The following is a 27,426-nucleotide window of genomic DNA, read 5'->3' as shown; positions in this document are numbered from 1 at the left end:
CGATAGAATGGCTGACCTTGCAGGAATCCATATGCACCATCACTCAGAAGGAAACATCACTCGGTGCGCCAACAGCTACAGAGTGTGTGACACATTTGTTTTTAAGAGGGCGCAGATATAGTAAAAAGATCAAAGGATATATGAAGGGGTGAGGGTGGGATTAGGAATTTGAGATCACTGATCAACCAGGATCGTACTGAATAGTGGAGTGGGCTTGAGAATTTGAATGGCCTACTCTTGCTCCTCTCTCCAACATTTCTATGTTTTTTATTCCAGTTGGAAGTCACATGCACCATGAAAGGATCAAGACAGTCCCAAATGATGATGCATGGGGGAGAGGCCCACCACTCACAGAGCGCTGCCAACAACATCTACCAACTAGGCCGCACTGAGTGAAGGGGCCATCCAATCAGCAAGGTGCCTCTGCTCTGATGGTACTGCACAAGGCAGGACCCCTCCAGGTCTAGGACTCTCCCAGCGAGGGCGGGCTGGTTGGAGAAGAGCAGCTGCCGGGCTCAGGTTCTCCAGGGGTGGATGGTCAAGCCAGTGCACTCCACCAGTGGGGCAACTAAATTTTTTATTAGGTATATGGAAAAGTGGAGGACACCTCCTGGCTCCATGGTTTCCTAATGAAGGCAATTGGTCTCCCATCCACAGCACTCATCAGCGGGACACTGCCAATGAGGGGAAGGGGTCTGAAAATCATTTCTGGAGGTGGCTCTGCCACCCTTCAAGGTTCATCTGACACAGCATCTCATACACATTGCTGAGACGAGGCTCGAGACACACATTGGATTGTCGTGTTGAGATGAAAAAAGCAGAAAGGAAACCTGTTTGATTTTGATCTTCCCGCTCGCAAGATTTTAAATAGAAAGAAAATCAGTAAAGTTCCCTTATGTGTGCTCAATGGCCTCCACCCGATCTCTTTGCAAGCCATAGGCAGCTCAGACACTGTAACAGGAATATCAGGATATAGAACATAGGCAGATAGACAAGTAACCTGACCTCGGTCCTCTGCCAAGGCTGAACTATACCTGGTCTGTGGAAGGGAGAAATCTATTTTGGAGCATCTATTCAATGGTCATTTAGTTACCCCATAGCCTGGCAGAAAGCAGGCCTTCACTATGTTGCAAACCATATCTGTAAACTCACATTACAGCCAACATATTGCACACTGCTGAATCAAGGTATTCAAACCTCTATTTAGCTTTCTGAAATAAGGGCACTGCAATTTCCTTTAAAATTAACTGCTTTGGTTTCACTTGAACAGCACCTGAATACTCATTTTATCTACAGAAGAAGAATGGTGAAATTGGGAAATGGATAGGATGCAGACCTGACATATAGACTTAACCTGCACCCACACCTCCTCCCTCACCTCTATCCAAGGCCCTAAAGGAGCCTTCCACATCCATCAAAGTTTTACTTGCACATCCACTAATATCATTTATTGTATCCGTTGCTCCCGATGCGGTCTCCTCTACATTGGGGAGACTGGGCGCCTCCTAGCAGAGCGCTTTAGGGAACATCTCCGGGACACACGCACCAATCAACCACACCGCCCCGTGGCCCAACATTTCAACTCCCACTCCCACTCTGCCGAGGACATGGAGGTCCTGGGCCTCCTTCACTGCCGCTCCCTCACCATCAGACGCCTGGAGGAAGAACGCCACATCTTCCGCCTTGGAACACTTCAACCCCAAGGCATCAATGTGGACTTCAACAGTTTCCTCATTTCCCCTTCCCCCACCTCACCCTAGTTCTAAACTTCCAGCTCAGTAACTGTCTCCATGATTTGTCCGGACTTGTCCTACCTGCCTATCTTCTTTTCCACCTATCCACTCCACCCTCTCCTCCTTGATCTATCACCTTCATCCCTTCCCCCACTCACCCATTGTACTCTATGCTACTTTCTCCCCACCCCCACCCTCCTCTAGCTTATCTCTCCATGCTTCAGCCTCACTGCCTTTATACCTGATGAAGGGCTTGTGCCCGAAACGTCGATTTCGAAGCTACTTGGATGCTGCCTGAACTGCTGTGCTCTTCCAGCACCACTAATCCAGAATCTGGTTTCCAGCATCTGCAGTTATTGTTTTTACCATATAGACTTAAAGCCAGCCCTGACTGAGGAGTTCTTGGTCAGTGGCTGATGCTGAACATCCCATCTGCATGAACCTAAAGAACAAACCTCTTCATACCTTGGTATTATTGGCAAACACATTCAAAAAGGTCATGGGACTGTAGATATATGAAATGGATAAAATGACACACAGTGCAGTTAGTTGATTGGTATGCCATTGGACTAGCTAGAGCGGCTTGACTCTGTCTGTTCAATTCCATGTGTTGGATTCTGACACTGAGCAGGTGGGGGCAGTCTCAATCCCAACAAATAGGTGGGCTGTGATCAGCCTCCCCACATCACTTTTTAATGTGAGATGGGATGGGAGGGGTAGATGGCTCATTTGCTCCAGGATATGAGTTGGTGCTTTAAATATTATAATGAAGGCGCATGGCATAGTTTTATCATCATTTGAAATTTAAAACTGTGCCTCAAGGAGCCCACTAGTTCATCTTCATCCCAACGAGATCCTATTGGATCTGCATGTAAGTGGCTCTGGGTGGTCTGGTTGACAACATCCTTGCCTGTCCCTACCTCAATCCAATTTTGCCAGTGTCAGAGTGGCATGCGGCAGCCACCATTCGGTCAGTCAATTCAGCTCTGTAAGGGATCTTCCACAACCCAATCCCTCACCAGATTCTGTCAGCATGGCCCTGGTGAGACCTCCAAACATGAAGGCACAATCCAGCACAGTTCATCTCCTTCAATGCCAAGCACAGAATTGGCAGTGGCTGCAACTCCCAGTCATACCAACTAAGACTGGAAACCTGCCAATCCGTAACTGAGAGTATATCTGGACAAAGCCCTGTGTTGGAGAACTCACACCGATCCTCCTGATCTATCACCTTTACATCCTCCCAACCCACTCTGCAAGTCCTCCATGAGACCTCTGACCTCCTGTTGAGGTCAAGAAGGCACGGCTGCAATGTCCTTATCTATCGGTGTGCAGGTGCCAGTGTTGGACTGGGGTGATCAAAATTAAAATGGCAGATTAGAGTCCAACAGGTTTATTTGGCAGTCTCTGAAAGCTTGTATGTTCAAATAAACTTGTCGTGTGATTTTTAACCTTATCTATTGGGACATCAAGCAGCGATAAAGAAGGTCTAAAGGTGCAACTTTCACTGAACACTTGAGACTCTAAACAGATAAAGAGCTGGCCAAGCTGATGTCTCAAAAGGAAATTAAATTTAGTTTTATTAAGCGGGTTTTGAGAAAATTTGTAGCTCAGGTTGAGGTTCTGGATGTAGGTTTGCTCGCTAAGCTGGAATGTTAATTTTCAGATGTTTTGGCACCATACTAGGTAACATTTTCAGTGAGCCTCCAGATGAAGCACTGCTGATGAGTCCTGCTTTCTATTTATATGTTGGGTTTCTTTGGGTTGGTGATGTCATTTTCTGTTCTATTTCTCAGGGGGTGGTAAATGGGATCCAAGTCAACATGTTTGCTGATAGAGTTCTGGTTGGAATGCCATGCTTCTCGGAATTCTCATCCGTGTCTCTGTTTGGCTTGTCTTAGAATGGATGTGTTGTCCTAGTTGAGTGGGGTCCTTCCTTATCTGTATGTAAGGATACTAGTGAGAGAAGGTTATGTCGCTTTGTGGCGAATTGATGTTCACGTATCCTGGTAGCTAGTTTTTTGCCTGTTTGTCTAATGTAGTGTTTGTTCCAGTTCTTGCACGGTATTTTGTAAATGTCATTAGTTTTGCTTGTTGTCTGTATAGGGTCTTTCAAGTTCATTAGCTGCTGTTTTAGTGTGTTGGTGGGTTTGTGGGCTACCATGATGCCAAGGGGTCTGAGTAGTCTGGCAGTCAGTTCCGAGATGTCTTTGATGTAGGGGAGAGTGGCTAGGGTTTCTGGACGCGTTTTGTCTACTTGTTAGGGTTTGTTGCTGACCTTCACCATGGAAGGAGATATTGACAGTACAGGAGAGAGAGAGGTGGGGGGGGGGGGGGGGGGCGGGGTTAGTGCCTCCACATTGACAGTACAAGAGTGGGGGGAGTGCCTCCACATTGACAGTACAGTGGGGGGGTGGGGGTGGGGTGGGGGGGAGGAGTGCCTCCACATTGACAGTACGGGAGAGAGAGGTGGGGGGGAGTGCCTCCACATTGACATGCCCTCTCAGGCCTTTTTAAAATAGCTGGCATGTTGTGGACAGGAATTCTTCCATGGCATGGCCTAAGACCTCATAGTCTTCATGGGGCCATGTCCCACTCCCATCCTGGTCTGCTGACCACCTCTAGGTAGTTGCTGTACTGCCACTGACATCATGTCAATAGGAATTGTGTTGGCCTGTTGGTGAGCTCAGTTAACTACCTGTCACTCATGGCTTGGTAGTTGTTATGTCCCTGATTAGACCTTCTTAAAAGATTGTGAGGAGGTAATGTCAATAAACAGGCACACCAATTAGCTATGCAGATCACATTCCTGCCCTCTCAAGGAGCAAAAATCCTTCCCCTGTTCCTTTCTCTTCCAATAGTTGATGTTACTGTGTTAGGCCTCATTGGTCAAAGGGTTCCCTGAGCAAGATGTTGAAGATCAAGCCCTTCTTCCTCTGGGTGACTTCTTCCAAGTGGATTAGAATAGGATTCACCCTTTATCAGTGAATTTCTCTGAGAATTTCCCAATTAAATATCGAAAGAGTGTAGGTCAAGTCTTAACAAACTGTCACAGAAAGCCTCCGATATATTGCAAAAGTCGTCTTCAAACCTCCAGTTAGATAGTAACAGCAGATGATTTAACAGTTACTAGTGCTTAAAGGTTAGGCCAAGCACTAGTCACCAAAATGCTGAGCGGTCTCTTTAATATTAACGAGCAGGAAAATTAAGTGGCAACCAAGTATCATATGTTCCTACTGTAAGAGGTAAATCTTTTAATCAAGAAGTCATGGTGTGCCAAACTCAAGTGAAACTGCCTTTTCAGAGTAAGACATCATCATAGTCAACATGAAGGCAGTGAATTGCTGAGTTTATTTGTAAAACCTTACACCACACACATTACTATGACAAGTTTCAAAATTATGAACAAATCTGTTTTTTTTTTATTGACATAAGTTTTGAATAGAGACCTTTGCATTTAGCATAACTTCAGCATCTTTAGATTATGTATTAGTAATTGTATTGAAGAATCAATACATTTTATGAATGGGAATCAGATGAATTACAATATCAAATTGAAACTTAATTAGGATATAAATTTTAGTGCTGTCTGCGAAAAGTCAACAGTCGATACTCTGCACAGAATATCAGCTGCACAAACACTAAAAGGAAAGCATTGTATTAAATAATCACCAGTCCACTTTCAAATGTTAATATCCTAACTTCTGAAGCTGTAACTATGATTGGCCTTGAACACTCAACGGCAGTTACTTTACAGATCTATATTAACACCTCAGATGGAAAATGTCTGGACTGTCTCCATTAACATGTAGAAATTATTTTATAAAACCATTCAACACTGTCTCTCATTGTTTCAGAATTATATGTTTTGACATTTGAAATGTGTATGTGTTGAAGAAACATTTCTGGCCTCAGCTACCACGATTGCAAGGTTATCATTGTTCAGCTTTAAAAGAGGTCATTGCTTAGATTAATAATTCCAAATAACTATGGATTCAGCTCACATCAATGAATCATTCCAGAAAAATACATGGTAGCCCCCCCCCCCCGCCCTTTGCAGCATCTACCTGTCTCTTGAAGAATTCCAATGTTAGCCTCTGCACCCTCTATCCTTGCCTGCAGTTCATTATTGCATTGACTTTGTAGATTACTGCTCTACCATTGATAAAGTTTTGCATTTGACTAAGAGCCTATCGCAGGGGGAAACTGAGGACTGCAAATGCTGGAGATCAGATTTGACAAGTATGGTGCTGGAAAAGCACAGTTGTTCAGGCAGCATCCAAGGAGCAGGAGTGTCAATGTTTTGAGCATAAGCTCTTCATCAGGAATGAGGCTTATGGCCTAAGGAATAAATAGGAGGGGGTGTGGGGCTGGGGGGAAGGTAGCTGAGAATGAAGGTGGGGTTAATGGTGATAGGTCGGAGAGGAGGGTGGAGCAGATAGGTGGGAAGGAGGACGGACAGGTAGGACAGTGCCAAGTTGGAGGGTTGGATCTGGGATAAGGTGGGGGAGGAGAGATGAGGAAATTGGTGAAATCCACATTGATCCAGTGTGGTTGGAGGGTCCCAAGGCAGAATATGAGGTATTTGTCCTCCAGGCATTGGGTGGCTAGAATTTGGTGGTCCCATCCCCATTCCTTACTATCGGCCCCACCCTCCTCTCTGACCTATCACCATCATCCCCCACCTTTATCTACCTCTCGTATTCTCAGCTACCTTCCCCCCAGCCTCACCCCCCCTCCCATTCTTCTCTCAGCCCCCTTGCGCCCCCGCCCTCACCCCACCAATTCCCGATAAAGGGTTTATGCTCGGAACGTCGACTCTGCTGTTCCTCAGTTGCTGCCTGACCAGCCGTGCTTTTCCAGCACCACACGTTTTGACTAATAGCCTATCACAGGCAACCTTTTGAATTCTGGGTACACTCTGTCTTTTCACAGTATATCTGAGATGTTACTGTTTTAAATAAGTTAAGATAACATTCGTACTCCAATAGTCTTACACTTAGCATTAATATGATAAATGCTAAATCATGGTTGCTGTGGGAAGACTAGGTGTGTTAAATTCTGATTACCATTAATTGCTGACTCTTTTCTCTACTATAGAAAACCATATAAAATGTGGACGATAGAACAGGTCCCTCAGTCCAACTGATCAATTCTGATATTTATGCTCCTTATCAAAGGGCTTCTCTCTGCTTATTTAACTTAACAACACTGAATTACTTTGACGCCTCTAAGTGTTTGTCTTAGGTCATGACAAGCAGTCTGTGCAAGTGATCATTATTTAATCTTTAAAATACTGCATTGATATAACTCAATCAGAAGTCTACTTATTTTAAATACCCACACAAACATACAATTGAAAATCTTTCACTGACCACACAATTCCCATTCCCCATGGCTCCTTGGGAGCAGCAGTATGAGAGCTATATTGATACATTTTACAGGAGCAAATTCAAAACTGCAATAGTCGTGAAGTTTAGAAGTCACAGGAATCTGCAAACAACATAATTTCTGTATGGAACCTTACAGAAAATTATCTTAACAATGTTTCTGGGCTCAGGAATACAGCTGTGGGCAACATTTTTCTACAACCTTCTATAGACATTTTCTCATGCAAAGCCAAGAGATTTGCATTGAAGAAATGACGATTGAAGCACTAAAATATTTTTATTTAACTGATTGTGTAAAGGCTGAAAAGAAGAAAGGGTAGTTGGAGAATTGCTGTCCATTGAAAGAATAGGGAATGAACTTATTAGTAGCTTACATTGCTTCTTCATTAACATCACTGACACATCACTAGAATTATAAACAACTAATTTACGACCCCGAGGATAACGAAAGAATTAATCCATTTCTGATACCCGCACAAAAGATAGATCCACCAAACAGCTGCTTTTGGTCAGAGTAATAGGCTATATTTTACGAAACAACTTGAACATCTGTTGAACAAGTAATGAAACAGGAACCCATCTGTTGTTACTTTACGCTCCAAGTGTTCATCCTTCAAAACCTGAACTCAATACATCATCTGCTCTGGATTTCAGTTTTATCTCTTTATAACCTTCTGTAACAAACTGATAGTGTATTCATTTAAAAACAATAATCTTGGCTTTAGAACCATTACATTAAGTTTCAGTTTTTTTCCAAAAGAGCACAAACATGTCAAGAAATAGTTTCCAAACATTTGGGTCTGATTTTCTTTCTATTTTGAGCATTTAGATGTTGTGAGTGTGTCAATCATTTATTTGGATACCCTTGGATGTCTGGTAAACCATCTGACCGAAAAATGACTTTCAAAATCAGTAAAGTGCCAAATACTCATCAATGTGCCAGATTTATAATATAATTTTAAGTAGCAGGTTTATTTCATGCTGAATATTCCCCCATCATTTGTGGATATTATGCAACCTAAAATATGGAAATCTCTCATGCAAACTGTGTACCTGAGGAAAGGCTGGATTATTTTTACCATTACCATCAAAATATTATAATTTGTCCTGTCCAATATTTCCAGCTCAATCCTGCCATCACATCAGCCAATCTCGCAGTTAGCACATCCATTTTAAGCAGGGGCTGCACACACACATTTTCTATTCTGTTTATCTACAGTATAACAGGGACTACATTTTGAAACTAATTCATCAGCTGTGAAATGCTTTGGAACATCCCAATGATGCGAAAGGTGTTACATAAATGCAAATTTAAAATGCAATAATTTCAAAGTGAGGTATTTGTGAAGATGATGGGTGTGCAGCTACACTGACAGTAATGCCAATAACATTTATGTAACGTATTATTTTAGAAACAAATACATTTAAGCAGTGAACTGAAAGATGAAGTCATAGCTGCATTTTATTAATTTATGCATGACACATATTGCTGGACAAACTATAGTTAAATTATATCTAAAACTTTAACTCACTGTAAATAACAATACATCCTGGAGTGATTGCAATGAGGTCAGCCAGGTAGACCTCACAGAATATGGGTTCCCTGATTGGGGGTGATCAGGGAGCCCTGGCTGACATATAAACAGGAGTGTCAGAGAATCTGTTCACGGAGAACTGGCTCAGAAGAAGCTACGCTGTGCACATTTAAATAAAGTTAAACATCACACAACACCAGGTTGTAGTCCAACGGGTTTATTTGGAGGCACTAGTTTTCGAAGCACTGCTCCTTCTTCAGGTGGTTGAGAGACAGAACCATAAGACAAAGAATTTATAGCAAAAGACCATAAGACACAGATCCTGCTTCACAACCTCCTGATGAAGAAGCAGTGCTTTGAAAGCTAGTGCCTCCAAATAAACCTGTTGGACTTTAATCTAGTATTGTGTGATTTTTGACTTTGTCCACCCCAATCCAACACTGACACCTCCAAATCATGACAGTATTTAAATAAAGGGTGACTTGATGATGGGATACTGACCTTCATGGAGTTTTTCAGTAGTGACGAGAGTGAGATGCTGAGGTACCAAACTTGCATTTGTTATGTGGGATTAATGATGCAACCACGCAATTAGCACCAACTGGACTCCAAACTGGCACTACAACTGGCTTTGTCATTGGAAAACACAAAAAGTGGAGCATATGAGTCACAGGGTATTCTGATGGAAGTGGAATCCCTTGCCAGGCTGACTGAGCTTGAGTGAAGGCAATTGTATAGCTTCATTCAGGTCATACCCTGACCAGAGGGACTCTAGGTCAGCCCACAGCAAATCTCAAAGCAAAGCCAAGTCTTAGCCAAACAGTTACCATTTTCTTGAGGATCTGGGTCAGCAAGCCATTGTAACTGCTTCCAGTATGTGGACTTGAGACAGCAAACATCCCAATAGGTCTGAATTATGTAAAATAACTCATAGGCTGATATCAAGGAGAGAGAAAACTTTGGAAAGTCCACCTATAGCTGGTTTTGAACAGCTAAATTTCTTAGCAACATCCAAATCAGAACCAATCAAAACAAACATCTAGTTAAATGGTAACCTGTTCGAATGGTGTATCAGTGATTGCAGAACTAATCTTTAACAAAATTCACTCTGGACTCCAAACCAAAAGTTTGTGTAAGACCTCAGCCAGGCTGGGAACCTATACCTGGGAACCTTTACAGATCGAGAGTATAACTTTGGTTCCGGTCTCCGATGTGAAGCAATTGGTTCATTGCAGTAAAAGGCTCGGGTCCCGCTTGTTAGACTGAAATTGATTGAGAAAGATTCACCTAGATTGGCTCAATATTTTTCGATTAGAAAATGGCTGGCTGAACAAAGTCCTAATTAAATACCTGGAGATTTCTCAGGAAGGTCGAGGGACAATCAAAGAGGCCAAGGCCACCTTTCATGTTGACCAGGAAGCAATTCCACAGTTGAGTAAGGCCCACCCAGTGCCATTTGCTTTACGGGCAGAAGCAGAGGCAGAAATCATAGGGCTGGAGAGCGAAGGAATCATGAGATTAGTACTGTTTGCAGAATGGGCAGCACCGGACACATCAATTGTGAAGCTTTATGGGTTGGTTCATCTTTGTTGGGATTTCAAACAAATGATAAATAGCTGGATAAATACCCAAATCGTCGCATTGAGGATGTATACACAAAACTGCGATTAGAGGATTCCCAGAAGTATGCTACAATTAATATCTAGAAGAGTTTGTACCAAGATATAAGACTGCCTTTTAGGGTTTCATCAACCTATGCCACCTTTCAGTGGACAATGGAGAACACTTTCCAAAGTCTACCCCAGGTCACCATTTATCTGGATGACATGCTAGTAACCGGGAAGACTAATACAGAGAAATTGGACATAGTGCTTAAACATTTCTCCAAGGCAGATGTATGCCTTAGGAGGGAAAAATGTGTGTTCCAGGAACCCCAAGTGACTTACTTGGGCTACAGAGATGATAAAACTGGGTTACACCCTTTGAAGGAGAAAGTGAGGCCAATCAAAGGTGCCCAGATTCTCCCTGGAGCTTAGGTCTTGCCTTGGGTTGATGAATTATTACCAACAATTCATATGTAACCTGGCCTTCATTCTGGCATCCTTACATCTGCTATTGAAAAAGGGTCAGCCTTGGAATGGTCTCGTAGCCAAAACGTAGCCTTTAAGGAAGTGAAGAAGCAGCTGAAGTGTTGGCACAATACGATCTCAAGTGAGAGGTGGTGCTGATATGTGATGGCTCCCTGCACAGTATCAAGGCAGTATTGGCTCACCTTTGGCCCATTGTTTGCTTCCCGGTGCTTGGCTTTTGTCGAATGAAAATACGCTCGGATAGAGAAGGGAGGCTTGGCATTTTTGGTGTGAGCAAGTTCCACCAATATCTTTATGAATGTGAGTTTGTCATAGTAACAGCCCACAAGACATTGCTGGGCTACTCAAAGAAGACAAGGCAATGCTGCTACATAGCTTCTAGTTGAATTCAGCAGCGGGCTCTTATTCTGTGTGCGTACAATTACAATTTGGAACACCGTCCAGAAGGCCAAGTGGCTAATGCAAATGCATTGAGCCACCTCCCACTGATGGATACACCACCAGTGGTGCTGCCATTACGACAGTGTGTTCTGGTTTTAAATTTTATGGACACCTTCCAGCCACCACAGCCAATATCAGACTGTGGATGCAAAAAGATCTAGTCCTGGTAAAATTCAAACAGCTGGTGGTGATGGGGGAAACAAAAGGACCTCTCAGGACCTGGCGAGATTAAATCACCATAGAGGATGGCATATTAATCATATTAATATGGAGAGTAAGCATGATTGTTCCGAGCAAAGGTCACTGCCAGATACTGACTGAACTCCACCAGAGTCATCCAGGGATGTTCAAAATGAAAATGTTGGCAAGAATTTATACCTCATAGAACATAGAATATTACAGCGCAGTACAGGCCCTTCGGCCCTCGTTGCGCTGACCTGTGAAACCAATCTGAAGCCCATTTAACCTCTACAATTCCATTTTCGTCCATATAACTTCCAATGAATATTTAAATGCCCTTAAAATTGGCGAGTCTACTACTATTGCAGGTAGTGCATTCCATGCCCCTACTACTCTCTGAGTAAAGAAACTACCTCTGACACCTGTCCAATATCCATCATCCCTCAATTTGAAGCTATGCCCCTCATGCCAGCCATCCCGTCCAAGGAAAAAGGCTCCGCTATCCACTCTATTTAACCCTTGATTATTTTATATGTCTCAATTAAGTCACCTCTCAATCTTCTTCTCTCCAACGAAAACATTCTCAAGTCATAGTCACAGAAATGTACAGCATGGAAACAGACCCCTCAGTCCAACTCATCCATGCCAACCAGACATCTCAACCCAATCCAGTCCCACCCGCCAGCACCCGGCCCGAATCTCTCCAAACCCTTCCCATCCAGATACTTTTGAAATGCTGCAATCATTCCTGAAGAAGGGCTCATGCCCGAAACCTCGATTCTCCTGCTCCTTGGATGCTGCCTGACCTGCTGCGCTTTTCCAGCAACACATTTTCAGCTCTGATCTCCAGCATCTGCAGTCCTCACTTTCTCCAAGAAGTTATACCCGATAACCAGGACTGGATGCCAACATAGGTGTGTTAGTGTGGCAGTGAGTGCCATTAAGGATAGAAAATCCTGCTAGAAGCTTCCCTATATTTGTGGGAATGGCCAGACAACCCCTGGATTTGGTTACATGTCAACTGTGCCAGTCCTTTCATGGGTTGTATGTTTTTAATCATTGCGGACATCCAGTCAAAGTGGTTGGATATGTGTAGAGTCCATTAAACAAACGCGAGGATGACAATTGAAAGCTGTAAGCATCTTTTGCAATACACAGACTCCCAGATGTAATGGTCACAGACAATGAACCAACATTCACCAGCAGGGAATTTGAGTACTCCCTAAAGTCAAATGGCATTCAGCATGGGAGGATAGCACTGTACCATCCATCATCCAGTGCTCTAGCTTAAAGAGCAGTCCATGGATTGAAGGCAGGCTTTTAAAAAACCAGCAGCTTCACTCCATACCAAACTGACCCGGTTCCTGTTTGATTACAGGACCACCCTTCATACAGCTCCAGCAGAGTTGCTAATGGGGAGAAGACTCTGCACCAGGTTAAATCTGATCTTCCTGGACCTTAGGGCTGGGAACAGAGGTGAAACGGCATCAGGAACACCAATGCCGGACACAAGAGTCCTCTGAGTGAGAGAGACAGCTTACTTTAGGGGATCACGTTTAGTATCCAAACCACCGGAATGGCCGTGCATGCATAAGAGATATGGTCAATGAGAGGTCAGGTTCTGTGATGTACAAAGTTTGGATAGGAGAGGTGATCCTGAACAAGAATGTGGACCACGTGAAAGCTGCAACCTTGCAAACAGGGCAATCTGAAGACCCAGATCCTCAGAACATCCAGCAAAGCTGTCAGAGACCATGAGTCCTACCCCTTCATTTGGCATCGAAGAAACCTCCGAGGGAGAGATGGGCACAGCAGATGTCACAACATCGACACCATTACTGCCTGAAGATGAATTTCAGCCAAGATGTTCCAGGCACACGAGGCTAGTTACAGTGTGGTACACACTGCTAGTATCTGAGGCAAAGTTGGAGGAACTTGTCCAGGTGTGGAAATGGCCCAGGAGCAGTTACAGGAAAAACAATGGGCCTACGTCTCAGGACTTAGAGAGTGAAGGTTATAGTGATTGCAACAAGGTCAGCCAGGTGAAGCTCATAGAATGCGCATTCCTGGATTGAGGCTGTTAATCTGGTCCAATCAGGGGGCCCTGTCTGACAGATTTCAACAAGAGTGTCAGAGATTCTGTTCACTCTAGGAAGTGGCTCTGTGCTAGCTGGGTCAGTGTCATGTATTGCGCATGTGTAAATTAAGGCTGATTTGGTGTTGGAATACTGGCCTTGGTGGAATTATTTCATATCCTGCTCACATCGCTGTTTATGAAGGTCATTAAAAGCCTGTTTGACAGTGTGACAAACACAAAACATCATGGTGATTCCATCTTGTTTATTACTGAACATTCTACTTAAGATAATCAGTCACTTCACTCATTTCCTGAGTTATTAACCAATTTGAGAGATTAGAAAAAACTACTTCTCCAGCTTGCCTTCTTTCAAAGGCAGCTGATAGGAAAGCCTGTTATTATCTGTCTGTTGTCATGAGTTTGATTGCAAGAGATACTTAATAGACCAGCATATCTCCTTGTCTGGATTAGAACAAAAGACAGAAAGCCTGTTTGGCCACGTAATGTTTTGGTTCTCAACTTAAAGAGAAGGAAGTAAGGCTGCTTTGGAACTGTTAATAGTCAAGCTCAAGAGCTTTCTTTCTGTCCTCCCTGAAGAATAATTTGCACCAGTAAAGCAATACACGTTATTACAAGCCCAGTTACATGGATGGAGGTATGAAGATCATGAAAAAGCATGCTAGATTTCAAATGCTCTCCCTACTACTTTTCCTCCTGCAATTTCTTTCACTTTACTTCCAACAATCAAAACAAACAGTGATAATAGATCCACCAGATTACCCTGCAAGTTCACATCATTAAATAGCACTCCTTCAAAATTTTTGACACCCATAGATCAGTTTGCATGACATGAAACAGCCAAGAAATACAACAAAGTCAGTCATTTACTTCCGCATTAATATTTAGTGGTGAATGGATTTGTAAAGTTTAACTTCTGCATTATATTGCACTTTCTCCTCCCACATGACAAATATCGTGGTGGAAAGTGCATCATGTCATGTAAGGAGTAGGCATGGAGGAGTTACTGAGCCCTGTGCTGTCAAGCTGAAAATACAGTCACTAACTCTGGATACATCACAGATCTTGTCATTTAAATTGTACATGTTAATTCAGTTCCTCAAACTGCTAGGTGCAGGAACTCCCCCAGCAAATTATCAGTCAATAATATTGTGTAGTCAACAAAGACTCTCTAAATGAATAGGGTTCTCAACTAAGAATAATAAAGTGAACCAAAATTATATGTTTCATCTCTAACAAGAGATGCATTGTCCTTTTGAGTTGAGAGAGACTACTTTGTGGGATTAACTCAAGTTTTCCAAATCAGCTTCACTCTTTAACAGATTGATCCAAATTCAGCTGTAGTTGAAACACTATCAGTATGAGAAGGGAAGTGATTTATTTCTACAGTAGATTTTTTATGGGGACTGAACTGAACGATTTATGGAAAAGACAATTCTCCAAATATTTGGCAATTATTAACAATCTGTCAGATTACTTCAGTTACTTTAACTACTTATCAAAAAAATTCTAGATAAGTTGAAATTCATGAGTTTTAAGCATTTTATGTAATTTGTGTTTCACTTACCAGGATTTCATTTGTCCTATTAATCACTGCACTTTTACACCAGCAAGAGGTCATTGTTTTTGTATTGTCATTCTTTTGGGAATTAATTAGCTTGAATAAAGTAGTTCAATACAGGAAATACTAGGAATTTGTCTTGAGGGCCTGACATCTACAGAGTTGGATGGACTTCTTTAATTGATTTATACAACCAATTACTTTGTGTCAGTATTTCTTTAAAAATAATTAACTCTTTCTCATCACATAATGAAAAGTTTAAGCAGGATCAAAATAATGCATGAAAAATGAGTCATGAGCTTAGAAAAGGGCATTTTGTAGCTGAGTCTGTGACTTTGTTCAAGGAAATAATGTGAGAAAAAATAAACAAAAGGTCTGCAAGGCCTGTAGAGTTACAAATTCTTACTTCCCAGAACAGAGGGACCTGCAAGGCAATCCTATAACTGCAGAGAAAAATCAGACAGCAACTTACAACTCACTGGAAAACTGAAATAATATTCCAGGCAACACAAAAATTTTGAAAAACTTATTAGCTTGAACAAAGTTTAGAGTTGTAGTCATCCCGTTTAACACTTACAAGATGTATAACCTCAAAAAGGCTAGATTCTGCTGCTGGCATAAAACCTAGCTTTGCAAAAACACAAAATGGAGGCTCAGGTCTTTAGCTCTCAGCATATCTGATTTTCAGCGTTCCTGGGTTTTTTTGATGACCTAAATCAATAGCTGTTAGATCAGTTGCTACAAATCAAATGTGTTGACTTATGTGTTCAATTACCTTCCTATCTAGTGAGAATCATACCAGGAAAGGAGTCTTGTTAGTAAGGAGTCTATTTGGGCTCTTAAGTTTTAATCAATTTTCAGCCATTAAAGTCCATTGAAACAGTGATTGTTGCATTGCCTGTGTTCAATACTACATCAAATAAAAGCTGGCATACATTCTTCAAAGGATGAAAAAAGTAAACATTTCAAGATGCAAACTAATGGACTTTCATTTCACAGATATTATATATTCAAGTCTATGTCAGTTTTTATTGGCTTTTGGACATCCTCAGGTTGTGAAAAGCGTAATGTAAGAATAAAATTTTTCCTGATTTGGGAATATGTCATTAAACAACTCAGCCAATTAATCACCACAAGCTGACTTTGTAAGAAACTGATTTAAAAGATTTCTGATACAATTCTTTGAAATATGTCTTCATCTGAATATTTCTTGATGAAAGGAATATATATTCAAATATATACAAAGAAAACTGTGCATGCTTACCTGGAAAGAATTAAGTGCAACAAAGATATATGCAAGAACAATATTGAAATGGACCAAAACCCCACAAAACCAGGTCAGACCCAAAACCGGCAGAAGGATCACTACAGGCTTGATAGCTGTCCTGTAAACAGAAGGAACATTGCAAAGAAAACCGGTTATTGCACACGGAATAAAGTAAAACATTAAATCAATATAGTAATATGGGTAAACAGTTCAACAAAAGTTTGGTGAGGCGGCGGCATATTTTGGGAAATTGTGTTTCCAGCCCAAATTCAATTCAGGCTGCATTACCTGAAGTGGTATTTTGACAAAAAGTTCAAGACTTCACCACCAGCACGTGCAGACTTCATTCAAATGCTACTGAAACATGGGCAATGTTCTGAATAGACAGTTATTTAGAATGCAAAAGCAGAAGGTGCTGAAAAAGCTCAGCAGGTCTGGCAGCATCTGTGCAGAGAAATCAGAGTTAACCTTTCAGATCCGATGACCCTTCCTGAGAACAGGGGTTTCTGAGGAACGGTCACCAGACCTGCAACTTCTGATTTTGTTTCTGATTCATAGCATCTGCAGTTCTTTTTTTTTAGTTAAATAAGATGAATCGGTTATTTTGGAACTTGGTTTGCTTAAGAATTAAAGAGCGACTCCACCAATTTTAAGTTAGTGTAAGGCTTTTTAATAAATTCAATTCAATTTTGTAACACAACACCTTTGCTTTCTTTTTTTTTGCAAATAATTCTTCCTTGTTGTTTCCATTTAAATTTTACCATTAACACTGACAATGACGATTTTTTTTTCTTGCAGTAAGAATGCAAATTAAGTTTGAGATGAAGAAAGGAAGGTGTGAGGAGACAATAAGAGCAGGTACAATTACAACATTTAAAAGGACATTTAGATGAGGATATGAATAGAAAGGGTTTGGAGGGATATGGGCCAAGTGCTGGCAAAAGGGACTAGTTTAAGTTAGGATATCTGGTTGGCACGGACAAGTTGGACTGAAGGGTCTATTTCCATGCTGTACATCTCAATGACTCTAAGTTACTTTTGACAATGACACATTTATTGACAGTACACCTGGACATGTTGGAGAAGATGTGTGTTCTGTTTTTTGCAAGAGCTTGTACCACTTGCTGCTGGATGAGCTGCAAATATCTGGAATAGGAATGGCTAAGGAAATGAAGGTTTGTGCAGCATGAAATAAATTGCAATAGACCATGTGCTGTTACTATTCACCGCAAAATATATCAATGATTTTAAAGCACTTTTATAATGACCTTCTTGAATTAACAAATCAGAATGGCCTTGATTAAGCAGTCAGGCCAGAGCTGTGCATTAAGGTGCCCCGAATCCAGCATTAAGGTGAAGATAGTGAATTAAACATTAAATAGAATGTACTCAGATTTATCATAAGTCTGCTTTAGGTGTCAGTAAAAGAGAAAGACTTATTTTCTAATTTGATGAGAAAGTTTCGCAATAAAATTAATTTTAAAAAGAGTTGAATTTGGTAAAGGATTAATTTGACAATATGCTTTTGCCTTTTAATGAAAACACAATAAAGGAATTTTTAGCATTCAGCATTGGGTGGAACATCTGAGTGGTGGATTGGTCATCTGTAGATATCCAATTAAACTTTAATATTGGTGCTTAATAAATGCAATGTATCAAGTTATTAGAAGTAAGTGACCTAGCTGATTTTGGCATTACCAATTTAACAATTCTATTGTAACTGATGGAATAAGGATAAAAGCTTGCATTTAGATAATGCGTTAATGGAGAAAGGTATTCCAAGGTGCTACACAGAAGCATTGTGAATCAAAATATGACACTGAGGCACATTGGAAAATGCAGGGTCAGATGACTGAAAGCGTGGACACAGATGTGGTTTCAGACAAAAAGTAGCAAAAATCAACCCAAAGAAGCAAAAAATGTAATGATTGACTAAAAGCTTGGTGCAATATGCTTTAAGAAGATAGGAGAGAAGTGAAGAGATAGCAATAGTTAGAGAAGGAATTCTAGAGTTTAAGGTATGGCTGACCCCAAGGATACAGACACTAATGGAGAGTTGAGGGAGGAGGGGCTGCACAACCAGCCAGTGATGGAGGTACATGCAGTTGTCAGAGTGTCTGAAGAACTGAAAAAGATTACACCGGCTATAGCACCCGTTTATCAGGGATTTAGGATGAGGATTTTACATTGAGGGATGGGGAGCCAACACAAATCAGCAAGAGGACGTACGATTTTCAGGGGTTGGAGCACAACAGCAGCTGGAAAGAAAGGTTTTGGATGAACCAAAGTATATGACACAGGAAGGATGTGAAGTCAGCCAGGAAAAGATTGAAATAGTCAAGGCTGGAGATATACAAAGACATAGATGAAGGTTCAAGTTGCAGATGGGTCATGGCAGGATGGGGTAGGCAGTGGGATTGTAGTTAAAGTTGGAATCTTTGTGATGGAAACAACTTGAACACAAGGATGACTGTGGTTGAATATGCGAGGTTTCAGCTACAGTGGAATTTGTTGATGCTGGATTACAGCCAATTTTACCCTGTGTTCCAACTAGTTGCCTGGTCTATATGGGCAAGTGCCACTTGTGGGGTGAAATCCTTGGCTGAATTTGTGAAATTCAGAGCAGAACTGAATTAAAATAGCATGTGAATGATTTACATGCTGGTAATGACAATACATTGCTCCTGCAAATTTAGCAGCAGAAATTGGACATGATACTAAGTGAATGGACCAATATTTCAACTGTTTCCTGCTATAAGCAAGATGCTACATTGGAGTCATATAAATTAGTGTTATTTTATCACAGAATAATCTTAGAGCATCAAAAAACTATGTGGTAATAATAATGAGTACAGGTTGTACGTCCCTAATCCTACACTCTCCAGGCAGCTCCCGTAGTACCTTAGGGCTTTCCCTAAGATAATTCTGCATTAATCTTTATTGATATTACCTTTTCTTACATTTTCTCCAGTTTGAATACCCTAAATCCTGTCTTGGCGTCCAAATGGAAAATCAGTTATCTATTAGCCATGTTACTCACACAAGTCAAGGTGAGGTCATTACTTTTGATGTGCATTGAATAGGTTTCCCCTCCCATGGTCCAGCGAAGGCCTGGTGCCCAGGCTGCTGGATTCTTTTTTTAGTGGGGGGGGGGTACAACCTGTGTCAGAGGACAGGGAGAAATTGAGTACTGCAGAATACTGTGCTTTCCCAGCAACACACTCTCGACCCTGTATCAGAGGGCAACTAGATATAAGAATTAAGAGAGGTATCAGGACCATTCCAGAGTATTTGATTAAGTTAACACAATTAAAAGAAAATGCCAAATAACTTAAACTAAACTTATTTCCATTTTCTAAAGTTGCATCCTAAATAACATCGATGATTGAGTATTTCGTAGAACATAGAACAGTACAGCGCAGAACAGGCCCTTCGGCCCTTGATGTTGCGCCGACCTGTGAACTATTCTCAGCTCGTCCTCCTACACTATCCCAAAATCATTCATGCATTTATCTAAGGATTGTTTAAATCTCCCTAATGTGGCTGAGTTGACTACATTAGCAGGTAGGGCATTCCACGCCCTTACCACTCTCTGTGTAAAGAACCTGCCTCTGACATCTGTCTTAAATCTATCACTCCTCAATTTGTAGTTATGCCCCCTTGTACACGCTGACATTATCATCTTAGGAAAAAGACTTTTACTGTCTACCCTATCTAATCCTCTGATCACCTTGTATGTCTCTATCAAACCCCCTCTTCGCCTTCTTCTTGCTAATGAGAACAGGTTCAAGTCTCTCAGTCTTTCCTCATAAGACCTTCCCTCCAGACCAGGCAACATCCTGGTAAATCTCTTCCATCTTTTCCAATGCTTCCACTTCCTTCCCGAAGTATGGGGACCAGAACTGTACACAATATTCCAAGTGTGGCCGCACCAGCGTTTTGTATAGTTGCAGCATGATATTGCGGCTCTGGAATTCAATCCCTCTACCAATGAAACCTAACACACCGTATGCCTTTTTAACAGCACTATCCACCTAAATGGATGGTTGATGTTCGAATGAATTATACCTGTCAACACAGCTTTCTTTAATTTAACATCTTCATTCAATAGAAACATATTGCACCTTCTAGAAGCCCAGATTTTGCGGTCCAATAACATACAATAGCAATTGTCACCCATTGTGCTTTACATTACTCAGTGACACAGCATGGACTTTTCATTGATTTGCAGCCATCAGGTTTCTCAAAAAGCATGGCACTCTCTCCATATGATCTGAGTTCACTGAGAATAAGGCTATCAACAATGTGCTTCCTCATTTACTGAAAATGAACAACCTTTATTGAGGCTCGCAAAATCAACCATGCAAGATGGTGCATTTTGTTCATCATAAAATCATGCATTTAAAGTGAAAATAAAAAAGGTGATGGAAGGATGAGAGAGATAGAAGAGACATAAAGAAAAGGTTCAAAATGAATTCTACTTCCAACTATATTCAAAATCAGAAAGAATTAGACTGCACACTTGCTTAAAAACAGCTTTCAGGTGCAGTGACATTTTGGGAGTCATTAAAATTTATTGTGCACTTAAAATATCTCTTACTGTTAAATGGACAAGCCTAAAGATTGCTGGGGTTTTAAGTGGATAACTAGTAGCTAAGAACTGCTGTTATAGATATATTTCATTGTCAAGTCTAGCGGTGAAATTCCATCACAGTGCGACTTGAACAGAGGCAGGGTTAGACAGACAGTACATTCCAAGCTGACATGTTTTGCTGTACATGTGGTCATTATAAATTGCTATCAATTTATCCTGTAAATAAAGGTGACTGCTGTTAGTCTCATTGCTATTCCTACTGCAAAAAAGGATCAATCTGTGATTAACAAATTAAGTAACTAAGATATAGTAAGATGGGTCAATGGGCAGAGGAATGATGTGGAGGTGCCAGTGTTGGACTGGGGTGGACAAAGTCAGAAGTCACATGACACCAGGTTATAGTCTAAACAGGTTTATTTGACATCACAAGCTTTTGGAGCGCTGCTCCTTCATCAGATGGTCTGACTTAATCTGACGAAGGAGCAGCGCTCTGAAAGTTTGTAATTTCAAATAAACCTGTTTGGACTATAGGTAACTTCATTCCTGATGAAGGGCTTTTGCCCGAAATGTCGATTTTACTGCTCCTCGGATACTGCCTGAACTGCTGTGCTCTTCCAGCATCACTAATCCAGAACCTGTTTGGACTATAAGCTGGTGTAATGTGACTTCTGACTTTGCAGAAGAATGAGTTTTCATTTGTGGGTAGTGCATCTTAGGCAAACAGGTAAATGTGACAGCAGGTGCCATGTTTATTTATATCTACAATAAGTATATACTGATTAGTGGGCATTGAGTTTTTAATGACAGTATTGCAACAAACTTTGGAAATAACAAGGACACAAACGGGAAACAAAAGAAAATATTGCGAATTGTCACAAAAGAAGCATGTTACCACACAGAATCGTTGAGTGAAATAGTATAGATATGTTTCAGGAAAGCTGAATAAAAATGTGATGAAAAGGAATTCCAAGGTATGAAGATGGATGAAGTAGGGTGGGAAATGGATCTTGCAGAACCAATACCAGCACTGACCAACATGGACAAATTGAACTGTGAATTTGGTGCAAAGATGATCCATATTCCTTGCAAGAAATCCCTCTGCATGGAATGTTCTAGGACAATACTGGAAAGTATCAGCACCTGGGAGATCTTTGCAAATATCACGAACACACCTGGAAATGAATGGTAAATGGACCTCACCAGCAATGAAAAAAAATCACAGAAATGTGTTAATTTGAATTCACAGGAAAAATAAAATCATTTCATTAAAGCAAGTGAGTAAAGAAAAGCATTTCTGTGAGTCCAGTCAATAAATGAAGCATTAGGCCTCAATACTGAAATAAAAATTCAAGTGTGAAACAGCCATGGCAAATGAATTTTTGCAAGGAACAAGGGTCACACTAAATCACGATGAGGAGCAGTAGCAGTGTCAAAATTGGGTAAGACTACATCGAGAACTGGGGTGTTAATGTTGGGTGACACTACAGTGAGAGTTGAGGTGTTAATGTTGGGTAAGGCTACAATTAGAGCTGGGATATTAATATTGGGTCAGACAACAGTGAGAGCTGAAGTATTCATATTGGGTAAGACTACAGTGAGAGTTGAAGTGTTAATGTTGGGTCAGTCTACAGTGAGAGTTGAGGTGTTAATATTGGGTAAGACTACAATTAGAACTGGGGTGTTAATATTGGGTAAGACTACAGTGAGAGCTGAAGTGTTAATGTTGGGTAAGACTACAGTGAGAGTTGAGGTTTTAATGTTGGGTAAGACTACAGTGAGAGTTGAAGTGTTAATGTTGGGTCAGACTACAGTGAGAGTTGAGGTGTTAATATTGGGTAAGACTACAATTAGAACTGGGGTGTTAATATTGGGTAAGACTACAGTGAGAGCTGAAGTGTTAATGTTGGGTAAGACTACAGTGAGAGTTGAGGTGTTAATAGTGGGTAAGATTCCAGTGAGAGCTGAAGTATTAATATTGGGTAAGACTACAGTGAGAGCTGAAGTGTTAATATTGGGTAAGATTACAGTGAGAGCTGAAGTGTTAATATTGGGTAAGATTACAGTGAGAGTTGAAGTTACCACAGTCATTTGCTGTTCAAGTTGAGAATGTCATGGTGAGTTGTGATTAATTCTTGAAAGACCCAAGTGTCTCACTGAATCAAAGCAAATTGAATCATGAAAGCAATATACTGAACCCATCAGAGAAACTAATGTGTCTGTGAGACATTGAAAGAAATAAAGAGTGTCTGAACGAGTCAGATTGTGAGAATAATGCATGACTCAGTACAAGTGACTTAAATGTTCTGTGAATCATTTCACTGAATATAAACAGAAATATTTCTGTTTCTTGGTCTTTTCCAATTAACAAACAGCCCACTTGAGCTAGGATAAGGACAAATGATGATGAAACGAGTCTAGTCGCATACAAAGAGGAAAACTTTCAACAGATTGTGTGTGTGTGTGTGCGTGAGAGACTTGTAAGATTCCAAGGTGAAGGGTTCAGCTTGTGAAGTCTCTGAGACTAAAGGTTGAGACAGTTGTCGGAACAAGATCACTAGGCAATGTGATGACACATCCACACTGTCACCATTTCATGTAAATATCCTAAGGAAGAGCAGGAGAGACTAAAAGAAAGAAAAATGGAGTAGCATTTAAGGAGGATGCACCACACATTCTCAGTTACCCTCAGTTAAATAACTTACAGGTGACACAATAGTTGTACCCTGCCCTGCACACCAGTCACCTAACTGCACTGCCTGTTGCCCAGTGTTTTGACTCTTTGCATTTCCACTGTTATCTTCAAACAAGTCTACACCCGTGCTCCGCAAAACCCCTGTGATATTTGTCAGCCCTAAATTCCAACACAAATCACTGTTTTTTTGGTTTTGTGCTCCCTGTCATTCCTCTCCACTTCACTATTGGTGCCAGTCCTTTATCCCACTACATTCTTCACTCTGCTGAGTAGATCATAAAGAAGGTCAAATCATGTTTGAAACTTCAGCTACTCTGTTTCAGGATTGAAAACTAGCATAAAAAGCTTTTCTTCCGATTTTCTAGCCAAAATGTGTTGCCCCAACTCTAGATTTTGGATGTACCAGAAGCATTTCAAGGTTATATTGGACATTGGGTACCTGGATCAAAAAGTAATCAATAAGAATGATATGGAGATGCCGGTGTTGGACTGGGGTGTACAAAGTTAAAGATCACACAACACTAGGTTATAGTCCAACAGGTTTAATTGGAAGGTAGTGTTTGGACTAAATCTGGGGTTGTGTGATTTTTAACTAAAATCAATAAGAATGCTTGTGTACATTCACAGTGCACAGAATCAGAACAAGGCACAATTGAGAAGAATATTGGAAATTTATAAGTATATTTCAATCTGCAGCTTCCCTTGAGACACTTTTTCATGCTTTTAAACATGGCTTTTAATCAATTTGACTTGTATTTGCAGATTAGAATTGATATAGTATATCCTGTCAAAAGCATCAGTACCGTTTCACTAAATGCATTTCTCATTTGAAGTGCAAGTACAGCTTAACTATCCTCAGATTACATAAGGTACATTAACAAAATATGGATTACCCTTCACCTTGTACTGCTTACAAAAACAGATATAAATTTCACAATGACTCACCATATCCGGCACAAAGCACGTTGTGCCAGGCTGCTGTCTGATGCCAACATCATGGAGTGCCGTTGTGAGCTTGTAATAGTGATCATTACCACACGTAAAAGTACAAATGTATTGATCTGTGATTGGAAAAAATAAAAATTGCCCCATTTTACACCTTCTGCAGCTGATAGGTAGCAGTTAGCGTCTTTAATATAGTGAATTGTTTCAGTTATTATGAACTGTAGAGTGACTCAGATATGTGAAAAGGAAACAAGGTGAAAAGCGAAGGTAATATATCTAGATTGAAAATAGCCATTTCAGCAATTGCATCCAAGTGTAAATGTACATTCAGGACTTTACGCAAAAATAATCAGCTGACCTTGTTAGATTCTATGGTGTTGCTTCCTGAATACAATTAGGATAATCTCCCTGCACATTTGTACAACTACAGGAATGGCTATAATCGACAGGAAGCAAACAGAGCTTCAGGTAATAATGGTCCACACTGTTTCCAATTGAAACTAGACTGCAGAATTATTCCCCAAGTTTCAGCTGGAGTATTGTGTCCAGGTTTGATCATTGCACTTCAGGAAGAATATGAAGGCATTGGAGAAAGTGCAGAAGAGATTCCTGAGAAAGGCTGCAGGGTTGTGAATTTTCTATAACAATGATCGATTGGAGAAGTTGGGACTGTTTTCCTGAGAGAAGAGGAGGCTGAGAGAGATCCAATCAAATTATTCTAAATTACGAGAAGTCTGGAATAAACAGAGAGAATGTGTTCCCACTTGTAAAAGGGCTGAGGATGGATAGGCACAGATATCAAGTGGTTAAAAAAAAGCAAAAATGATATGAGGATAAACATTTTCACGTAACAGACTAGACTGGGTTGGGATTTCCGGTTGGCATGGATGGGTTGGACCGAAGGGTCTGTTTCCATGCTGTACATCTCTATGACTCTATAAATGTTTAGGGTCTGGATTGCACTCAGGTGGAGGCAGGCTCAGTTGAGATATTCAGGAAAGAATTTGAAGGTTATTTAAAAAGGAACAATGTGCAGGGTTGCCGGAAGAAGACAGGAGAATGGCACTGTGTGGGATGTTCATTCAGTGAGCCAGCATAGACATGAAGGCTAAATGGCCTCCTTCTGTGCTTCACTAATCCTGTGATTATCGCAGAAAAAAATGAATGCAGGAATGGAAGGTAGACTAAGGAACATGGACAGAATTACCCAATGTGAAGAAAATTTGAGTGCTTTCATTGAGGAGGTGTAACAAAGTTTTGTGACCACATACATGCTAAAGAGAGCCCTCACCTACATCCCCCTGTACAACAAACAGAGCAGTCATAAGTGGCCACCATCTACATAAGTCATAGGAGTGGCCAGTGGAAAATGCCACGAATCCAAATTTGCCAAATACAGTTAAGCATATGGCTATTGCATACATGGCACAATAGTCAACTATTGATCTAGTGCAGGATCAGCGAAGGAGAACAGTCAAACATAGGAATTCGAAGCAGGAGGGCACGCTGCCTCTCGAGGATACTCTGGCAATCATTAAGATCATGTCTCGTATGTTTTCTCCACATACCCAACCATCCCGAATAATCTTTCAACACCTCACATGTTAGTCAAATATCTATTCAACTCAGCTGCAAAAATACTCAAAAACTCTGCTTCCACAACTTTTAGAGAAATTCTTATTCATTCATATTCGCTCAAAGGATTTAGATATCAATGTCTAAGCCAGCGTTTATTGCCCATCCCTAGTAGCCCTTAAGAAAGTGATGGTGAGCTACGTTATTGAGCCAATACAGTACATTGGCGTAGATAAGCCTGCAATGATGTCAGGGAGGGAGTTTGGAAGATTTTACCCAGTGACACCAAAAGAATGGTGATATATTTCAAAGTGCGGAAGATATGGGGCTCGGAGATGAACTAGTTTTTGTCCTCCTGGGTGGTAGGTGCCATGGGTTTGGAAGGTCCAGTCTCAAGGGGAGAGTTCCAAAGTTTCACAACCCACAGAGAAAAAAGAACAGCTAATTTTGGTCTTAAATAGTGAGTCCTTATTTTGGAACAGTAACCTCCTAGTTCTCAATTTTCCCACAAGAGGAAACATCCCATCCACATCAACCCAGTCACCTTAAATCTTTCCATCAAGTTGACTCTTCCTCTTTTAACTTCCAGTGGATGCAGTATGGACTGCCCAACCTGTCCTTAGAAGAGAAGCAGCCCATTCCAGATTTTAGATTTTTGATCTATTTCCAACACATTTACACCTTCCTAAAATAAGGACACAGCATTCTAGCTGTGCTCACACTGGAGCCCTCTACAACTGAAGCAGAATCTTAATCACTACTTTTGTATTTAATTCCCCTACACTAACTAATCGAGTAGCGTTACCGGAGCTAATATTATATTAGTTTTCTGAGTTACTTGTTATGCTGCATTCTAACTTTTGTGATTCACACAACAGGCTATCCAGATCTCTGTGCACCCCAGAGCTCGATAATCTCTCACCATTTAGATAATATGCATCTTTTTTATTCTGCCTGCCAAAAGAGATGTTTTCACATTTTCCCTGATAATAGCCCGTTAGCCAGATCTTTGCACATTCATTTAACCTATCTATGTCCTCTTTACGCCTTCATCATATCTTATCATCAGCAAATTTATCAGTCATACATTTGATACCTTAGCCCAAGTCAGTCATATAGATTGTACAAGTTGAAATCCCAGGACGATCCTTGTGGCAGACCACTTGGCACATGTTGCCACACAGGTAAATGACTCATTTATGCCTACTTTCCTGTGAGTCAGCTAATCCTCTATCCATGATAACTAGTTACTCCCTACAGTAGGAGCTTCTATTTTCTGCAATAATTTTCAATATGGCACCTTATCAAATTCCTTCTGGAAATCTAAG

The 27,426-nt window shown here is 40.9% G+C and overlaps 1 protein-coding gene across 4 annotated transcripts in view; it reads right to left on the bottom strand.

Moving 5' to 3' along the window:
• The window catches only part of adgrd2 (adhesion G protein-coupled receptor D2), a 150,960-nt gene that overhangs the window by 55,746 nt on the left and 67,788 nt on the right, over nt 1-27,426 (bottom strand). For all 4 annotated transcript variants that reach the window (XM_072566238.1, XM_072566237.1, XM_072566236.1 and 1 more), the window contains exons 19-20: nt 24,524-24,639; nt 16,290-16,410 (exon numbers count right to left, since the gene is read on the bottom strand). In XM_072566238.1, the coding sequence (XP_072422339.1) occupies nt 16,290-16,410; nt 24,524-24,639 (237 nt within the window). The remainder of the gene's footprint in view (nt 1-16,289; nt 16,411-24,523; nt 24,640-27,426) is intronic.

Source organism: Chiloscyllium punctatum, chromosome 49 (genome assembly GCF_047496795.1).
Source record: "Chiloscyllium punctatum isolate Juve2018m chromosome 49, sChiPun1.3, whole genome shotgun sequence".
Classification (NCBI taxonomy): Eukaryota; Metazoa; Chordata; class Chondrichthyes; order Orectolobiformes; family Hemiscylliidae; genus Chiloscyllium; species Chiloscyllium punctatum.
This window is presented reverse-complemented; position numbering and strand designations above follow the sequence as displayed.